The sequence below is a fragment of the Jaculus jaculus genome, chromosome X, assembly GCF_020740685.1.
Source record: "Jaculus jaculus isolate mJacJac1 chromosome X, mJacJac1.mat.Y.cur, whole genome shotgun sequence".
Lineage (NCBI taxonomy): Eukaryota > Metazoa > Chordata > Mammalia > Rodentia > Dipodidae > Jaculus > Jaculus jaculus.
Genome location: NC_059125.1, coordinates 116327751 through 116347086, shown reverse-complemented (window position 1 = coordinate 116347086; position 19336 = coordinate 116327751). Strand labels below are relative to the sequence as shown.

At 42.1% G+C, this 19336-nt stretch overlaps 1 protein-coding gene across 3 annotated transcripts in view; it reads left to right on the top strand.

The window, feature by feature from the left end:
* Window positions 1-481: 481 nt before the first annotated feature.
* The window catches only part of Tmem255a (transmembrane protein 255A), a 56160-nt gene continuing 37305 nt past the window's right edge, over window positions 482-19336 (top strand). For all 3 annotated transcript variants that reach the window (XM_004653922.2, XM_045139984.1, XM_004653921.2), the window contains exons 1-3: window positions 482-706; window positions 7312-7454; window positions 18746-18808. In XM_004653922.2, the coding sequence (XP_004653979.1) occupies window positions 649-706; window positions 7312-7454; window positions 18746-18808 (264 nt within the window). In that variant the 5' untranslated portion in view covers window positions 482-648. The remainder of the gene's footprint in view (window positions 707-7311; window positions 7455-18745; window positions 18809-19336) is intronic.

Genomic DNA, 19336 nt, shown 5'->3' with positions numbered 1-19336 from the left:
TCTGTATTTGTTTAATTTATCTTTATATGACAGCCTACCCCCACCATCTTTTTGATTATAATGTGGCCCTTCTCTGGATCATCTCCAGATCCATTATGTCATTCTGGAAGCTCAAAGACCAGACCTGCACAAGTGTGTGTGTGTGTGTGTGTGTGTGTGTGTGTGTGTGTGTCCCTGCCTCAGCCCTGAATCTTAGTCTGTTCTCCTCAATTATAAATCTTGTAACAAGATGATTGCCCAAGACCCTCCAAACTACAGAAAAGACTGGTTGGCCCCAGGCTGATGCCTCCCCTTTTCTCTGCGCAGCCCTGGCCCCAAGGGGCTAAAACGGCTCCCTGTCTGGTTTGGGAGGCTGGGAGGTGGATAACTAGAATGGGGAGGCCGAGGGGAAGGGAGGGGGTCTTGCGCAAGCGCACGGCTGCACAGACGCCAATGCTGCTGCCTCCCTGAGCAGAAGAGGAGGGAGGGAGAAGAGGTGAAGGGAGGGGGAGGCGGCACTTGGGCTGCAGCTCTCAACCAGAGGCAGTCTCTCTCAGCTATCGGAGGGACCAGAAGAGGCGGCCACTGAGTAGGATGCTCTGCGGGGCGCCCTGATCCTGGGGCGCTTTAAGCAGCTTCGGGGACTGGGGTAACCCAGCGGCTTTCACCATGCATCAGTCCCTGACTCAGCAGCGGTCCAGCGACATGTCCCTGCCCGATTCCATGGGTAAGTCTAGCCTCGGGTCTGCCGGGGCGGAGGCATCAAGGGGTGAGTGCGCTACCCTCTGAACTGCGAGCGCCTGACCGCCCGAGAGAGAGCGAGCAAAAGAGAGCGGGTGGGCGGAATAGAGGGGTCCATGAACTCTAGTATCTGGGTGGCGGACCAGAGCCCCAGGGGAGCGGCCCAGCTGTGACAGGGGTGACGCACAGAGATTGAAGCGCCAAGCTTGCTTCGGAGTATCCCTGCTCCGAGTGCGGTTGTGTGCGCGTTTGTGTTCGTCTCTACAGACTTGCAGCTAGTGGCAAAGCCCAGCTGTCTGGATATCAAAACACTTCCCTTCAACCTGCGCCTTTGCTTTCGATTCGACACTCCCTCTTTGCAAAGTCCTCTTCACTTCAAAGAGCTCACGACTAACGATAATTAGAAGGAGCAGGGTCTTCAGCCCCCTCAACTCCTTTGAAGCTGCCTTGAAATTCAGAGCTGCAGTGGTGGTGGTGGTGGTGGGGGGCTGATTTGCACTTCGCTGATGGGGGGGGGTTGCGCAACCCTAGGGGATGGGGGTGGGGGAAGAGAGAAAGGGGTACTGGCGGGACGGGAATTCCTGAGGAATCACTCAAGACAGCCAGGCCTGGTCATCTACAGCAGCAGGGACACCATCCCTTGAATTTGATTACTATTCTATTTCAAATGCACGGAATGTATGTGCGTGTGAAAAAAGTGGTGTGTGTGTGTGGCGGGAGGGGGGGACGGGGACTAGCAAGAGCGCGAGAAAGAAGCCGCGCATCTTCTGAAGTCGCGCTTTTCCACTGTGTGGAATGGAGGAGGAGGGGCACCTTTTGACACCTTTACTGGTGAAAACTAGGAGATTGCTACCTCTGCCAGCAACTTGACTACCCCTTGAAGATGCTTGTAGATGGTTACAAGCAAGCTAAGACATTAAAATAAATAAATAAATACAACAGTCCCCTTCAGCTGTTAGGCACCTTTCCAAACCCTATGATTTCACTGGGCGGAGAAATTAATTTGGAGCCCAGGAGAGCGGGAGGGGATTGTCGGGTTGACGAACCATGATCCCTTCCAATCTTAAAATTCGCCTTGGATACATTTCAAGCAAATCCATCTCTTTCCATCATACTTTACATTCTGCAAAACTCCTCTGTCCTGAATTCTTGCTACCTAGTCTGCTCAGGTTTTCTGTGATGAATTTGCTGGAACATCTACAAAGGAGGGGGCGGGGAGAACATTGAGTTCCTTATATGAGCTTCCTACTGCCTGCAAAAAACTCAGTCTCCACAAAATTCGTTCAAGAAAGGGGGGGGGTCCCTGAAAGTGTAACTTATCTCCTCGAAGGCAATATATATTCCTTATTTTCCAGTGGGTTTTTTGCATATTCAGTACGAAATTTGCGCTTTTCAATTTTAAGGTCATAGTTACTTGCAACAGGGTACAAATGAGGCCAAGGACTAGGTTCCTGCTCCAGAGCCCAGCAGCTTAGCAATAGTAGACTCTCCCCCCCCCCCCGCCACCTCCCCGTGCTTGCTTTCTCTCGTCCTTTCTCTGTCTGTCTGTCTGTCTGTCTGTCTGTCTCTCTCTCTCTCTCTCTCTCACACACACACACACACACACACACACTGGGGACAGAACACAGAATGCACTCCTTTACCTTGGCCAGCTGTGGCGCCAACACAATATAGGCTCCTGGGCCACTTAGCTGCTGCGCGACAAGGAACTGGATGGAAGAGGGCGACGGTTCCCTAGCACCCTTTCTGGCTGACGAAGAGGATAACCACCTGAAACCCAGCCTCTTCATCCTGAGCCCTCGGACTGCTGAGATTGGGCAAATTGTAACCCCTAGGGCTTAATGGGTGGCTACTTGACACAGCTCTGTGGGTTGCGGAACAAGAGGAAGAGAAGGATTTTTTTTTCTTGGATTCCGAAGGGCTTTCTGCCAGTCTTGTGTTTCTGGAAAGGTCTGCCCAACAAGAGGCTGAGTGGGCTTCACTCAGCCCAGGCTTGACACTCCAGGAAAGGAATCTTAGATTTCGTATAGACACGGAATCGTCACCTTACATTCCGTTTTAAAAACAATCCACAGGCCGAAAACACTAGCAAATTCCCAAGTAGAGTGGTAACCCTGGGTTTCCACACTTTAGACAGGAGATTCTCCCCGGAGTTTCCTGGCGCTGGTCCCACACAGCCCAGGCCTGAATCAGCGTCTAGGATATTGGGCACTACTCCCACTTAACTAAGCTCTGGCTACACCACCTTCTCCTGCTAGCGGGAGGGTGCGCCTGGGTGGGTGGGTTAGTGTTTCTGCCTCCAAAGACAGAGTCTCTGAGGGGGATTCCCCTTACAGGCAAGTCTTGGCAGCAGCCAAAACAGTAAAATTTAAAAGGCACACTGCACCAAGGTGTCTGCGCTACTTTTGCTAGCTGATTGAGAATAAGTTGTTAATCGGATGACAACAGGCATTTGGCAATTATGAAGACAGTAATTTGACTCCTGCGACCCTCCATCCTATCCCAGCAACCCCTCTCTCTATTTTGGCAACAGCGCCCTCAGGCGCTAATGAATTTCTACTACAGCAGGGCTTCCTTTCTCCAATAACAAACACATTTGCATTTTACTGGGCCACCTTGGATGTTTCTACTCAAAGTATAGAGGTGAAGGTGATGGATTTCGGCACCTTTAAGTAAATGTTTGGGAGGTTGACAGGGCATTGAGGCTCACGTATGGACAGTCACCTGTTTCCATGGATATTCAACGCTAGGACATCTTGAGATTCACTCGGTGTGGCAAAACTGACTCAGGTAAGCAAATACTAGTGGGTTCCAAAAATAAAAAAAATAAAAAAAATCAAGCCTGATAACTACCCAGTCATCAACAACAGGGTGTACAAGACAGAATACCGGGTCTCCATCTTTGCAACACCCCAATAAAGATTGCATGCCCTACTTACTCACTTGGTCAGGAGGTAAGCAAGAACATACAAGGTAGAACAAGTGTGCAGAGACAAAATCCTATTTATAGCAACCCACACTTTGGCTCCTGCTATATACACAATCCTAGAACTAGTGAAGATCATATGGGTTGTGGAATAGACCCACAGTTACAATTTACATACTTGTTGAGAAACGTATCTCAGAAATCAGAGACCTGAAATAATGAGTGATTGGATGAGGAAGAGTTTGTCTAAGAAAAAGTTCTTGGAGTAGATAGTGTGAAGCAGGCTTCAAATGAACAGAAGGATTCAGATTCAAATGCATCCAGGGGCTTTGATTGGGTGGAAACCCAAAGGAGGGAGACGCGGATCCTGTTTGGAAGAGTAGAAATAGCAAATTTGCCTGTGGAGCTAAGCACACTGGTGCTCAGGATTCTGGGGTGGAGGTGGGGCACTGCAGAGAGGGAGGGCTGCAGTCCTTCCGCAGAGAGGCTGCTGGGAGGGGGCAGGCAATTCCACTGATGAAATATCAAACTCACTGCTGTTGGTTGCAGTTGTTGTTTAAACAGCAATATAACAGGCACCAAGAAGACAGGGTAATGGGGGATATTGTGGTTCTGATACTGGTTAGCTAGAAGGCTTTCAGTTCTGGTGTACCCCATTTCAAAAAGTGGATCCTATCAGCATAACAAAATCTATTCACCCAATTTCTCCAAAAGCCTTTTTCATTATAAGGGAAGCAATTATGAGATGTTGTCCTTGGTTTATTCAACAAGTATGAACTCCTTACTTACTAAGTATCAGTCACAGCATGGGCATGTATTCCAGTACCTGCTGCTGCTTTTTTTAAAAAAGTAGATCATGGTGTATATGATTTTTGATATGTTTATTTACTAAACAAAACCTGAATAAAATGGTCCTGTGTTCACACGATCATCTAAGAGAACCCCCAAATTATACCCTGATAAAAACAAGGTTCTTCCTTTCCCTCCTAAAATAAAGCAACAACTAGGGAAATATTTTAGGCAGATATAATGATCTGCCCTTTAGGAATCCCTGGCATTGCCCTCAGAACACCTGCAGGTATGTCCTCCTCTTAGTAGAGATGGATGTAATATTAAGTCAAATGGACATTGCAGATAAATTGAGGGATATTTATTCATTCCAAAAGGATTTGTCCAAGAGTTCCTTAAAATAGTTAGCTCCTCCAACTAATTCTATTTTACATAATTATGATCTTATAAGAAGTGACTGGAACATGAGAGGACAGAGAATATATCTTCAATCTAGTGTTTGAAGAGATTTTTAGCAATTTTATCCAAAACAAATACTATCTGGAGGCAAAACCCCTGTGGGGCTGTAGGATCTTTGTCAACTGACTAAATTTTCGATTCAGATTCTAAGGCAAAGGGAAAAAAAATAGATTTTCAAATGACACTGTGTGGTTTGCTGAGTCACTTTTCTGACCTGGCTTCTGTGCTTTTAAGAGTTAGAGTGATATTTGCAAAGAAGATTCAAGAGCTGTGAATAAGATTAAAGGTCAGTTGGTGGGAATGAGCAGGCCAGTGAAACAAACAAATTAGAAAGACCATGCATATATGCACACGCCTCCAATTTAGTTTCTAATGTCACGTTTTCTGTGGAAGGTACCTTTAGTGTATTTAGGGCAGGAAAGGCCTAGAGAGCCTATGAAATTGACAAAAGAGAAAGGAAGATAAGAACGGGAGGGGGAGGCTGCATTGGTAAATTTATGAGAGGTTCACTGTGGAATTAATTTGAAGACTCACTAAGAATCTATCATCAAATAGACTTAGGAATCCTGGTTCAGAGCCTCTATGAGGATGTATGGAAGTCAACAGGAAAGACAACTAACCTTCAAGTAAAAAGAAGAAATAAATCCTGTTCCTCTTATACCTCTCTTCTCTATTCCCTTCCCCCATTAGACAGTCCAAATGGCAGGCTTTCCTTCACCAATCAGCTTCTAATTTACATTCCTAAAAGCCAGCTCACACAAAGGGCCCTAAAGTCACAAATGTCTAAGGGTCTTTCTGTTTTTCACCAGGGGAACTGGCCTGGAGTTTCAGCGTAGTGAAACTCCATTTCCAACTTTTCTTACCTCTCCTCACAGGATGAATTTGGTACTTGAGTATATGGGGGCCTGAAAATGTTTGCACCAGTTCTACATTTCCATGCAAAATAGAATAATACTGTGTTAGAAATGACCTTGATGAGTCATTGCCCTTACCTCCCAAAATGACATCAGGGGTCACTGTCAACCCCTTCCACCTCTATCAAAGCCTTCATCAGGAATCACACTCGGGGAGACAAGATGGATGGCAGGTTTAACCCAGGGTGGTACCTCTGACACACCTTCCTTCCATATGGGGGGGATTCTGTAGGCGGCTGCAAGGCCAGCCATGGCCCCATCTCCCCACTTACTCCCCCACCAACAGGCCTTCTAGGTCAATCACCTGTGTTTTCTTCCCTCCCTCCACCTCTCTAATTTCCTTTCCCCTCCCTCTCAGTGGTACTGTCTGGGCAGCTTCTCTTCCCCCCCAGCTTCCAGAGGCCTCAGCAAGGCCTTTCACAATGACTGGCTTGATGAACCCATAGAACTAAAGGGTCTTCTTAGGGCCATAAATGATATTTAAACCACCTGGCTAGGGAATCACACCATGAAGCTCCCCATAGCTTAATTCTTTCTATTCTCCACACCACTACTAGAGAACCAGCCCCTTGTAGCATTCACCATTTGTTAATTTTTTTTTCTGAGCACTCTTAAAGGGTAAGTAACTCTCCCATGATAATTCCTGTTGAGAGTCCCCTCCCTGTGCCAGAGAAATGTCTGAAGAATATAGAGCTCTGCTTAGTTCCTTTTTAAAAATTAAACTGGAAAGTGAGCCTGGATCCCATTTTTCTATCTGACTTAATAAGCCTGTTCGAACAAAAATCTATTGGTTTGTGCTATCATGTCTGATAAGTCCAAGTAGAACGGGTTTCTCGTCATTTATATTTATGTTACCCTCACATTAGTGTAAGTTATATTACTTCCCATCTACCTCCTCTGATACATATCTTTGTGGACTAATAGCCTCCAAACACTTACTTTTATTACACACATTTGTTATGTGACAGATCTTGCCAACACACCATTTTAAAGTTTATACATGAGGTAGCAAATGTCAGAAATAAATGAAAAAGAAATTTCAGTACCTGGCTCCGTTCTGATATTTACACTAAAAATGAAATTTCATATCTCTGGCTTATGAAGAAAACCTTCTTAGTTACATACTGGTTTTAAAATATTTTCGTTTAATACCCTCACATAAACACTTTCCATTCATCATGTGCCTTTATAATTTGACCTAAAAAACACTGTACTAAGTGGGTATGGCACATCTTTTATAGACTGCAAAAACATAAATTTTGTTTTGTCTTTATGTAACTGGTGAGTTTTCTCCTGTTGTTTATTTTCAAAGGGGAGATATATTTTTATTAAAAAGGTGGCACAGGATGACTGCAGAACTGAAAGCTCCATCCCTTTGCCAAAATTCTCTCCAAAGATAACTAACCCCAGTAACAAAGAGGAGGAAAGAGAAATCTTCCTAGTAAATTTTCTCTTTAAGTCACCTGGGACATGAGCAATTTCAATTTCTCTCTATACTTACAGGAGCCTTCAATCGGAGGAAACGAAACTCCATCTACGTCACTGTGACTTTGCTTATTGTGTCTGTGTTAATTCTCACGGTGGGCCTTGCTGCAACCACCAGGACCCAGAATGTGACAGTTGGAGGTTATTACCCAGGAGTCATTGTAAGTATAAAAAACATAGGTTGGTCTCCACAGTGTGCTACCTACAGAGATCTGTCTAATTCTATTTGAGTTTCTGGTGTTTGTTTAGATTTCCTTTGTCATTTCTTTATACAGAGTGGTAACCCTGGGCTCCTTATGAAAAACACTAGACTAAGACTCAGAAGAGTCCCACTGTCATCCCAGTATGAATGTGATCCTGACCAAGTCATCGGATTCTCTAGGACTTTGGTTTTTTGGCTTGGGAGATACTCCTTGCTAGCAATTAATTTTACCTAAGACCCTTTCTCTCTTGACATCAGTTTTCCATATAGAATAGAAGCCATCCAATCTTACCTGGAATCATAGGACCCTAGCAGCTACATTCTATGACCAACAAAATTTATTTGTAAAGTGATACTATCATAAAAAAGATGTGAAGATATAGATTTGAAATTTGCATTTATTCATTTATAAGTCACATACGTATCCATAAAATGTATATAAAATGGAAATTAAATATCAAATGAAAATTTAATAAAGAATTTTAAATTTTTATGCAAAGCTAAATATTACAGGATGATATCCATATCACTTGTATATAATCATTAGATCATTAAGCATAATGCTTATAAATCCTTATTTCATATGATTATGGATATTTTGGCCGATTTCTTGTCAGATTTGATTAGATTGTTGTTGGAAGCATTTTTTTGCTGTTATGTTTACTTTTTTGTTTACTTAATTTATAATAAAGAGAGAGAGAGCGATTGAGAGAGTGACAGAGAAAGAATTGGCTTGCCAAGGCCTCTAGCCACTGCAGTCAAACTCCAGACGCATGTGCCATCTTGTATGCATGCATCACCTTGTGCATCTGGCTTGTGTTGGTTCTGGGGTATTAGACCTGGGTCCTTAGGCTTCACAGGCAAGCATCTTAACTACTAAGCCATCTCTCTAGCGCTGTTATTATGTTTACTGTTTAATGTAGCTCTCACAGTGTGCTTTACCAAAAGCTTGCCCTTGGCAATAGAAGTATCAACTTTGCTATTTTTTTTATTGCTCATCTGTGATTACATTATTAGTCATATTTAATTTTTAATTTCTCAATAGGATTTCCAAAGTTCTTGCTCATTTTGTTGAGACTATTTTAGTTAAAACTAGATGATATAACATGGGCATTTATAAAAGGACCCACCACCAACCCTTTGCTTGTTAGAACGTTCTCTCTTCCTGAGCATAGCTCTGATGATTGGGTGACAGTCACACTGAGAGAAGAATGCCAGTGGCATCCCCTTTGCTGAATATTAGGAACAGCTCCTTATATTTTAGGTAAACAGTAAACAAAAGTCAAGAGTTCTAATGGTTTCTTTTCATATTGCAATGGATTGTTTATCCTTCCCTATGGTGCATGCAATCGATTTTGTCAATAGTTTTAATTGTTGCATAAAAAATTCTCACTTAACACCCTGGTAAATGAGACCCTGTCTCAAACAGAAAATAAAACAAACAAAATACCTCATTTGAGTCTGAAGATAACTGAAGTTGAACCCAAAATCTTAATTCGAGAGGACAAATTATATTTCTTTAAATATTTTTATTTATTTTCTTGTGTGTGTATGAGAGATGCAGACAGGGATAAAGAGTAGGTATGAGAGCACCAGGGCCTCCTGCCACTGCAAATGAACTCCAGATATGCACCTTTGTGCATCTGGCTTTGTGGGGATACTGGAGAATAGAACTCAGGCCATCAGGCTTTGCAAGTAAGCACCTTTAACCTCTGCTCTATCTCTCCAGCCCAGAATTATATTTTAATATAAATTCAATAACCCCTCAATTGTAATTGCCAAAGAGCAGGAAAGAAGGTTAGGATGGATATTTATTTATTTATTTGTTTATTGAGGACACCAAAAAGGGCAGATGTGTTTTTTGGTTGTTGTTGTTGTTGTTATTATTATTATTATTATTATTATTATTATTAATTATTATATTTTGATTTTTCGAGGTAGGGTCTCACTCTAGCCCAGGCTGACCTGGAATTCACGATGTAGTCTCAGGGTGACCTCGAACAACTCTGCCTCCCAAGTGCTGGGATTAAAGGCGTGCACCACCATGCCCAGATTTTGGTTGTTATTCGTTCTTTCTCTGGGGGCCATGGAGGCTGCAATTGGAGATAGAAGGAAATAGAGAAAGGATTGAAGGTGATGTCTTTGAAAAACCAATGCTGCTAGTGACCAAATTTGGAGCCTGTAGCCTAGGTCACCAATTCCATTCCACAATCACCTCAGGAGCCCTTTTAAAGACTGGGCCTGAAGCGTGGGGTTTGAGATGGGCTTCACCGCACCACCTTTGCTTCCTTCAAGCTGAAGGCTGCTGAGGAAGTTTCTTTTGCAGTTTTTGAGCAGGCAGGGCTCTCCCCAGCTGAAGGCAGGTGTTCTATAGACACCAGTTGGTGCCCAGTGCCCTCTGCTAAACATGTGATGTGAGAACTCACCCAGTCTACTTCCTGTGGTGAGGCAAGAAAACCAGTTGTCAGCAGAATTAGGTTTTATTTTTAAAAGCAAGCAAAGGGGAGGGGAAGAAAGGAGTGGATAGAGCATTTTGGTGGCTTGGAAAGCAATTTATAGGGTCTATGTGACTTTGTGTGTTTCAGGTAGCTGCATTAGTGAAATATTCTTCACTGAGGAGCAAATGCTCAAGCCAAGAGTGTTTGTGGGTGAGGGGAGAGTAGTTTCCATGCTATTTAAACGTAAAACTCCTCTTCATGAACAGTGGCTATGAACCTTCTCTGTAGACTGTCTGTGGGAGGCTAGGTTGGGATAAATTAACAAAGGGATAAGGGCACATGATTGTTTTTTTTTTAATTTTTTTGTTATTTTTATTTATTTATTTGAGAGCGACAGACAAAGAGGCAGAGAGAGGGGGTGGGGGAGAATGGGCGCGGCAGGGCCTCCAGGCACTGCAAACGAACTCCAGATGCATGCGCCCCCTTGTGCATCTGGCTAACGTGGGTCCTGGGGAATCAAGCCTTGAACCAGGGTCCTGAGGCTTCACAGGCAAGCGCTTAACCGCTAAGCCATCTCTCCAGCCCACATGATTGTTTTTATTCAGGTACCTGATGCTCAGCTAGCACTGAAAGTTGCAGCAGTAGGGGGCTGTGTCAGCCTGTGAGAGTCTCAAATAAAAGCTAATGTAGAAGTGTTAATGGGAAAGCTGTGTGGAGAGGACAACATGCCCTCTTGGTTTAACCATTACAAATCTACTTTCCTGGGTCCTGTAGATAATTTCTTTAAAATGGGTTTTAATTATAGAAAGTGAATAGTAGAAGACAGCAGATTGAATAGTCGAAAATCCATTTAAGTTTATAGGTCAGATCATGTTATACCAAATACAATTAGGACTCCTGCCTCGGTAACAGTAAACGCCCGAGAATCCAAATTTGTCTGGGAATGGAGTGCTTTCACTAATTGAATAATTTGGTTATTAGGGAGTCACTATATACACTCTTTAGCCAGTGTCTTTTCAATCCAAGCATGAATAAGAATGACCTGGTGAACCTGTGAAAAATACAGATCTCTCCTCCCTACTCCCAGAGATTCTGATTCTGGTGGGCCCTACAAATGTGAATTTTCTTTTCATGAGCTAATTTTAATTTAAAAACTGTAGCACAAGTTAAATGTACATTTTACTGAGCACCCCAGGGAAGTCTAGTTTGGTGGACCATGAGCTCCCAGGGAAACTAAAGTACAGTGAAATATGCCTAGCAATAAAACCAGAGGAAGCATATTGTGTCATTTTAAGATTCTTCACTGTCAAATTGGTCACTTTGAAGATAAATTACCACTCTACATAACTGTAAAAATATTTTATATTATTCAGAACTCAGCTATTCAAATTTTTTTGATGCAACATGTTAACTACAAATGAGAATTTGAATGTTTGAAACCGATAGATCAAGAAGAAGGCATTAGGTTAAAGGAACACTTAAGATCTCTTGCATTTAAAACACAGTGAGGTATTTAGTGTATAGTTAGGTGCCTCATAGTAGCAAGTTAGCCATTCTACCTGAGTTAGACGGCAGTGTCATCATTCTAAGACACATAAGCACGTTTGATCGTTAAAGATGTGCTAATCTAGGTGAGCTAAAATCTAGTTTTAAAAAGTTAAAACTGGCAAAGAAAGAAAAATTGGCTTAAAATTTTTACTGGATATTAAGGTATATTCCATTCTAGAAGAGTTCTGATGAGCTTTCTACTTTGAAGTTACAAAAATCCAAGAGCATTCATTCATTAATTAATTTTCAAGAAGAGAGAGAGAGAGAGAGAGAGAGAGAGAGAGAGAGAGAGGGAGAAATAGGTATGCCAGGGCCTCTTGTCACTGCAAACAAGCTCCAGATGTGTATGCTACTTTGTACATCTGGCTTTATGGGGTTACTGGGGAACCAAACCTAGGCCAACAGGCTTTGCAAGCAAGTGCCTTTAACCACTGAGCCATCTCCCAAGCCTTGGTTGGTAAAGCTGAAAAAGGCTAGTGAAAGAGGTTTCTCTTTCCCTGCAAATCTCCTTTTATCTCGCATCCAGAAGAATTAAGCCTCTAAATGTGTTTCCAAGCAATCTACAGATGATGTTGGCCCCTTTATCAGAGGGGAAAGTGTTTCCTTCTGGCACCCTCTCTTTAGTGATTATACTGCTACTGCCCAGAAACCAGAAATTTCTGTTCCATTTCCTGGAGAGGGTCACTTGACTGAAAATCAAGTTACAGTGGGATGTTAGAAGACAAAGACAGAAGGGAACATTTAATAGTCTAGGATCCTTCTCTGGGTCAAAGTAGCTTCAGTGTCACATATAAACTTTGTTTTGATAAGTCCAACAAGTTGTTTTAAAATATATTTTATTTATTTATTTATTTGAGAGAGGGAAAGAGAGAGAGAGAGGGGGGGGGGAGAGGGAGAGAATGGGGGCACCATGGCCTCCAGCCACTGTAAACAAACTCCACATGCATGCGCCCCCTTGTGCATCTGGCTTACATGGGTCCTGGAGAGTTGAACCAGGATCCTTTGGCTTTTTAGGCAAGCACCTTAACCACTAAGCACTCTTTCCAGCCCTCCAACAAGTTTTTGATTAATGTGAATGTTTAGGAAATAGCAGAAGCTCTGGACAGTCCAGGGTTGTGGATTTTTGTGAATGAAACTGACTTTACCCACCTCTTTCTAAAATCAGTTAATTTTATAATATAAATTGCTAATTAGTAAGTAGATTATTTTTTTAATTTGAAAGAGAAACAAAGAGTGAGAGAGAAAGACAGAGAGAGAGGGAGAATGGGTGTACTAGGGTCAGGGCCTTCAGCCATTGCAAATGAATGCCAGATGTGTGTGCCCCTTTGTGCACATATGCAAGATTGCATGCTTGCATTACTGAACGTTTGGTTTGTGTGGGACCTGGAGATTTGAATATGAGTTCTTAGGCTTCACAGGCAGGTGCCTTAACTGCTAAGCCATCTCTTCAGCCTTTAGTAAGTACATTTTAAAGAGACTTGAATCCTGATACAATGTGCTGTATGAGACTTTATTTTGTTTCTCGAGGTAGGGTCTCGCTGTAGCCCAGGCTGACCTGGAATTCACTATGTAGTCTCAGGGTGGCCTCAAACTCATGGCGATCTTCCTACCTCTGCCCTCCGAGTGCTGGGATTAAAGGCAAGCGCCATCACACCCGGCTTGGATGAGACTTTTGTAAAGCTAAAAGGCTGTAACCACCACTGGCTCCCTGTTGCCTCCTTAGCATGCCATTCAAAACTGTCTGAAAAAGCACTTAGCTTGGTCTCCCATCACTTCCATTTGGCCAAGATTTTCACAGTCCCTTGAATACACATTATGCTTTTCTATCTTTGTACTGTCACTCATATTTCTCTCCAAATGTCCTTTCTGCTGTATCTTCAAATAAATTCTCATACAGACACAGCAGAAACATTATTCATTTACTGGGTTTGCAGTGATGTCTGCCATATTTGAACTCCATATTGTACATTCCTTCTACTGTTGGTTTCTGGAAAGTGCTCATATATGGTGTTATGTTAACTATGCTGTTTTGTTATGTGTTGGGCTATATTATCATTTAGCTTTGTTTATACAGATCCATAATCCCTTATCTAAACCCTTAGGAAAAATTTAATTCAGACTTTCTGTTTTAGGGAAAAAATATAATGATATATCATATACAGTAGAGCCTTCAGAAGCACCCCATAATCAAGTTCTTTCATGTTTCTATGGTACAATGTGAGTTTTTACATGGAATGGCATAAAGATTATAAAATAATCTCCAAACAGTCCAAGGTCCATGCTTTGCCACCAAATTAGGTACCAGAAAACCCTTTTGGCTTTAAGAGATTTGTGGATTTCAGAACCATGAAACAGGATTGTGAACTGGTTTAGTTAATTATAGCATAGGTTCTTTAGCCTAAACCTCAGGGTTCTTGACATCATAGCTCATCTCAACTCCCAACTTCCAAATCATAGCTCAAACTCAGGGCCTGTCACAGAATATATGTTCAGTTAATACTTCTAAACAACTAATCCTTCCTAGTCCTAGTACCAGGGGTCCAAGACAGTGGATGGAAATAGGCATTGGTGATAAGGTCTGGTCCCAAAGAGCCTTCAATTGGGTGTGATGGACCATGCCAGTGGAAGTCTGAGGCAAGAAGATTGCCATGAAATCAAGGCCACCAGAATACAAGTGAAACCGTGCCTCAAAAAAAAGTACCTTAAACCCCCTTAATGCCACTACCAAAGCCCTTCCATCTGATTCTGATTTCTTTTTTAAAAATATATATCTTATTTTTGTTTATTTATTTGAGAGAGAAAGAGGGAGACAAACAGAGAGAGAGAGAGAGAGAGAATAATAATGAATATGGGCCTGCCAGGCCCTCCAGCCACTGCAAATGAATTCCAGATGTATATGCCAGTTTGTGTATCTGGCTTCTGTGGGTTCTGTGGAATTGAACCGTGGTCCTTTGGCTTTGCAGACAAGCGCCTTAACCTAGAAGCCATCTCTCCAGCCCCTTCTTTTTTAAAACAACATTTTATTTATTTATTTGAGAGAGAGAAAGAGGGAGGGAGAGAGAGGAAGAGAGAGGGAGAGAGAGAGAGAGAGAGAGAGAGAGAGAGAGAGAATGGATGTACCATGGCCTCCAGCCACTGCAAATGAACTCCATACACATGTGCCATCATGTGCATCTGGGTTATTTGGGTCCTGGGGAATCAAACCTGGTAAGTGCTTTAACTCCTAAGCCTTCTCTCCAGCCCTGATTTGTCATTTTTTATTTCATAATGGAGAGCAACAAAAACAAAGGAAACTGGTTATGTGTTCAGGTAGTAAAGAATGAAGCTGTAAGTCCAAAAGTCTGAATATTACCTGATTCTGTGACACTCTTGACAGGGTATCACAAAGTGGCTTACCTTTCTGAGGCCTCAAGAGGAAACAGTTGATTAGAAGTGGCTGCCTAATTTTATGCAACTCTGTTGGCTCTCTTCTTTATTTTCAATCCTTCAGCTCTTCCTCAAATAGGATTTCTCACTCTATCCTTGCAGAAAGTCTTTGCCATAGGGAGCAGTAGTCACAGCCTCTTACTTGAAGGTCACTATTCTACTAACAGTAGCCACAAAAGGCAGCAAAATATGGCAGAAGAAAACAACTCCTGTTTTTAATCAGATGGCCAGTCCTACCCTGGCCATTAACTTCCTTTAAGAGAGGTAAACTCCTCAGCAATTTTCTAGACTTCTGTTTTCTCATCTATCAAAGGGGATTGACAACAGTTTTACCAAACTCCATAGTATTTCTGTGATCAAAATGGGTGTGTTTGTTGGGAGGCAGGAGGGGCAAGAGTGTTTTTTTTTTATATTTTTTTGTTTATTTGAGAAATACAGAAAGAGACAGAGAAGAGTGTCTCTTTAAAGTGTTTAAATGTAGGATCTTTTAGCAATATTGGTAAGTTCATCTAGGTGAGTGAATTCTTTTCTTTCTTTGTTTTTTGAGGTAGGGTCTTACTCTAGCCCAGGCTGACCTGGAATTCATTCTGTAGTCTCAAGGTGGCCACCAACCTCTGCCTCCCAAGTGCTGGGACTAAAAGTGTGTGCCACCACACCCGGTAGGTGAATTCTTTCACCCATCACTCAATAGATATTAGCTCCCTGCCTGCTGAACTCTAGCCATCCTTTGATTGCATATAAAATGTCTCCTTTATGAAAACTTAGAGCTATCTTTTACATTGCAGCCTGCATTATGCAAGTCACTCTACATACTTTATTTCATTTAAACCTCACAACAACCCTGTGTGGTACCATTATGATTCCCATCTTATAGATGAGAAAGCTAAGGGACAGAGGGGTTAAGGGATTGGCACAAGGTCACACAACCTGGGATATATATAAATAATATGAGTTTCTTTTTGTTCACATAGCACTTTGTTTTTACTTCTTCTGTGGTCCTTACCTCTTTCTTTCTTTCTCTCTCTCTCTCTCCCTCCTTCCCACCCCTTTCTCTACATGGATCATGACTTCATATATAATTGACATAAAATTTCCATTGAATTTTATAAAAATGAATGGAATGGTATGGGGTGGAGTGGGATAGAAGGGAGGGAAGGGAGGAAGGGAAGGGAAACGAAAGAAAGAAAAAGGGAAGGGAAAGAAAGGGAAAGGAAGAAGGACTAGATGAAGTAATAGGCTGGCCTGGGATTTCCAGTTTGGAGTGTCTTGTCTTTCCAGTAAGTTCCACAAGTGTTCATTCTACTTCTTGGGGTTATTACTATGGGTGTATTATCTGAGTGTGTCAGAAATAACCAATATTTTTACTTCCTGTGTTAGAGAAAACATTGCCCTTAGGGACCAGGAAACATAGCATGCATGTCTGTTGAAGCTAAGGAACTGTTTAGTTAAATGACTTGTTTTCTCTGTAAGAAGTTGTATCCGAATTCCTTTCTAGTTCAAGTTGCTCAGAGTGCCACAAGCACACACAACTCATGGACTTCTTTCCTAAAGAAATGAAAGCTGGGCTGGAGAGATGGCTTAGCGGTTAAGCGCTTGCCTGTGAAGCCTAAGGACCCCGGTTCGAGGCTTGGTTCCCCAGGTCCCACGTTAGCCAGATGCACAAGGGGGCGCACGCGTCTGGAGTTCGTTTGCAGAGGCTGGAAGCCCTGGCGCGCCCATTCTCTCTCTCTCCCTCTATCTGTCTTTCTCTCTGTGTCTGTCGCTCTCAAATAAATAAATAAATAAATTTAAAAAAATGTTTAAAAAAAAAAGAAAAAAGAAATGAAAGCTATTGGAACATGTTGGAGGATATAAGACAAAACAGGAAATGTCTCTTTTTATGTAGAGCAAATAGTTACATGATTTTCCAGCTCAAATTGAATTAGAGTACCCAAAAGTTTTAACAGTGTCCCTAGAACAAAACAAGTACTTACTGTATACTGGGTGCTGTCCAACATTCTTTGAATATATCATTTTTGTTAATCTTTTTTTTTATAAGGTAGCAGTGATATGATCCCCCTTGTTTGTAGCTAGGAAACAGGTTTGGAGTGGTTAATCAGTTTATTCAAGGTTGTACAACATAAGTGGAAGATCTGGGTTTGCAAGCCAGGCTAGTATGATAGCCAGAATTTTAAAAATATTTTTATTTATTTGCAAGAAGAGAGAGAGAGAGAGAGAGAGAGAGAGAGAGAGAGGGAGAGAGAATATGAACATACCAGGGCCTTCTGCCATGTTCCAGACACATACACCATTTTGTGTATACAGCTTTATGTGGGTACTGGGGAATTGAACCCAGGCTGTCAGGATCTGCAAGCAAGCACTTTAACCACGGAGACAGCAGCTCTCTAGCACAATAGTCAGGGGTTTTCTTTGTGGTTTTTTTTTTTTTTTTTTTTTTTTGTTCGTTTATTGAGGTAGAGTTTCACTCTAGCTCAGGTTGAGTTGGAATTCACTATGTAGTCTGAGGGTAGCCTTGAACTCATGGTGATCCTCCTACCTCTGCCTTTTGGGTGCTGGGATTAAAGGCGTATGCCACCATGCCTGGCCAATAGCCAGGTTTTAATCAGTATACATTAGGGCAACACATTTGGGTGTATTTGAAATAAGACTAGGTGAGAAAAAGCACAGCTTAGCCAGTGCATGAAGATCATCTCAGCAGTGTCTTGGATGGCCATTCATGCACTTTCAGCTTAGCTTCTGTTTCCCAGGTATGGTTGCTGGCTGAGTGACCTGCAGGAAACTATGTTCTTTTCTTCCAGTCAGTTCTTCCACATGTTCTTTTCCAGCCCAGCCCTTGGGTTCATTAGAGTTTCAAATTCCAGTGTAAGGCCTGCTCTGAAGCCGATCCCCTCTGAGCCCAGGTAAAGCTGCAGGTGCAAAGTCAGAGTGTTAAGTGAGGCTAAAGAGAAATGTAACTATACTGCTGAACTTGTGTTAGATTTATTGGTCCATTCTCACCACTTTTTACTTCTTCCATTTTCATCTCCATCAATAGCTATGAGTTAGTGATCATTTTCAGCTGAGATGGGCAAACTCAATCCACTAATGGCAGAGCTGAGAGGGCAGTGGGATCTGCTACACTGAGCCATAATCCCAACCACTTAGACAGGGAAATTGTTTTTTAGGGTTTTACACTGCCATTTCTGCTCACCCTTTAATGAATGCTTTCTGTCCATAAATGAAGCAGAGATGGAAAAAGAGGTGAATAAGTGCTAACATAAATTGCAGTGGGTCAACCACAAATACAGGCTTTCAAAAAAGGTCTTTTTTATTTCTTTTTTTTTTTTTTAGTGTGGGTTAAGGTGCTTGCTGATTTCTAAAGTACTTCCTGAAGTTGATTAGTATGCCAGATGCATCAAAAATTGCCATCACAAACCTTTATTCTGTAATCCATGCTTCAGAGTGGAAGGTCCTTTTCAAAAACAGATAAAGATCAGAAGTTAATGTGAGCTCTTCCCCATTATATGTCTCTTACTGACTCACCAGTCACATGCCAGGTAATGGATATGAAAATTGAAATGGGCAGTTTCTAAAAGCTATAGTTGACCTTTACTTTTAGTTTGAAGGCACATGAGTTTCTTTTGCAGTGAGTCATTTCTAGAAGAGAAAAAATTGACAAGTGATGGGAGAGTACACTTTTATTGGACACACTATTTTGTACAAGAAAGTGCACGTGGCCTTGACATTAATACTAGAGCTCATTTCTGTAATCTTGAATCATAGCCAGTAGCTGGAATGGCTGTGTGGTCAGGCTGACTGTTTTCCTACATGCTCTATATATGCTATCTTGCCTTTACAGCTTGGTTTTGGATCATTCCTGGGAATCATCGGATCAAACCTTGTGGAGAACAAGCGACAGATGGTAAGTTTTCATTCCTGTACAAGGCTTACTGTTTATGTGGATAAGTTAAGCATTTCTTAAGCTTGTGAAAATTTGGCCACAAAAGAAACCACCTGTTACTTTGCATTTTCTCCTACTCTTCCAGAGAACTTACCTTTCAGTGAACTTGTGGCATGGGACTGTTTTTTCTCTTGACCACTGTTCCGTCACTGGCCTAGCCAGTCCTCTTAAGCTTTCCTTCTCATTCTCAAAGGAGTGCTTTAACCAGTCTAGTCAGGCTGCTGTCCTTGCTTAGAATGTCTTCACTTCTGTGAGATCCATTCTTCAGGCCCCAAATTATTGGTGACTCTTATATCTTGTTTATAGATGCATTGTCTTTTGGAGAAGTTTTCACAGAGGGTTCTTGCCTCTTAGGAAATTAGAATCTAGGAGTCTTTGGTTAAGAAAATAAATGGAAGCTGTGTGTGTGTTGGCTTATACCTATAATCCCAGCACTTGGGAAGTGGAGGCAGAAGAATCAGAAGTTCAGAATCTTCCCCGGATATATAG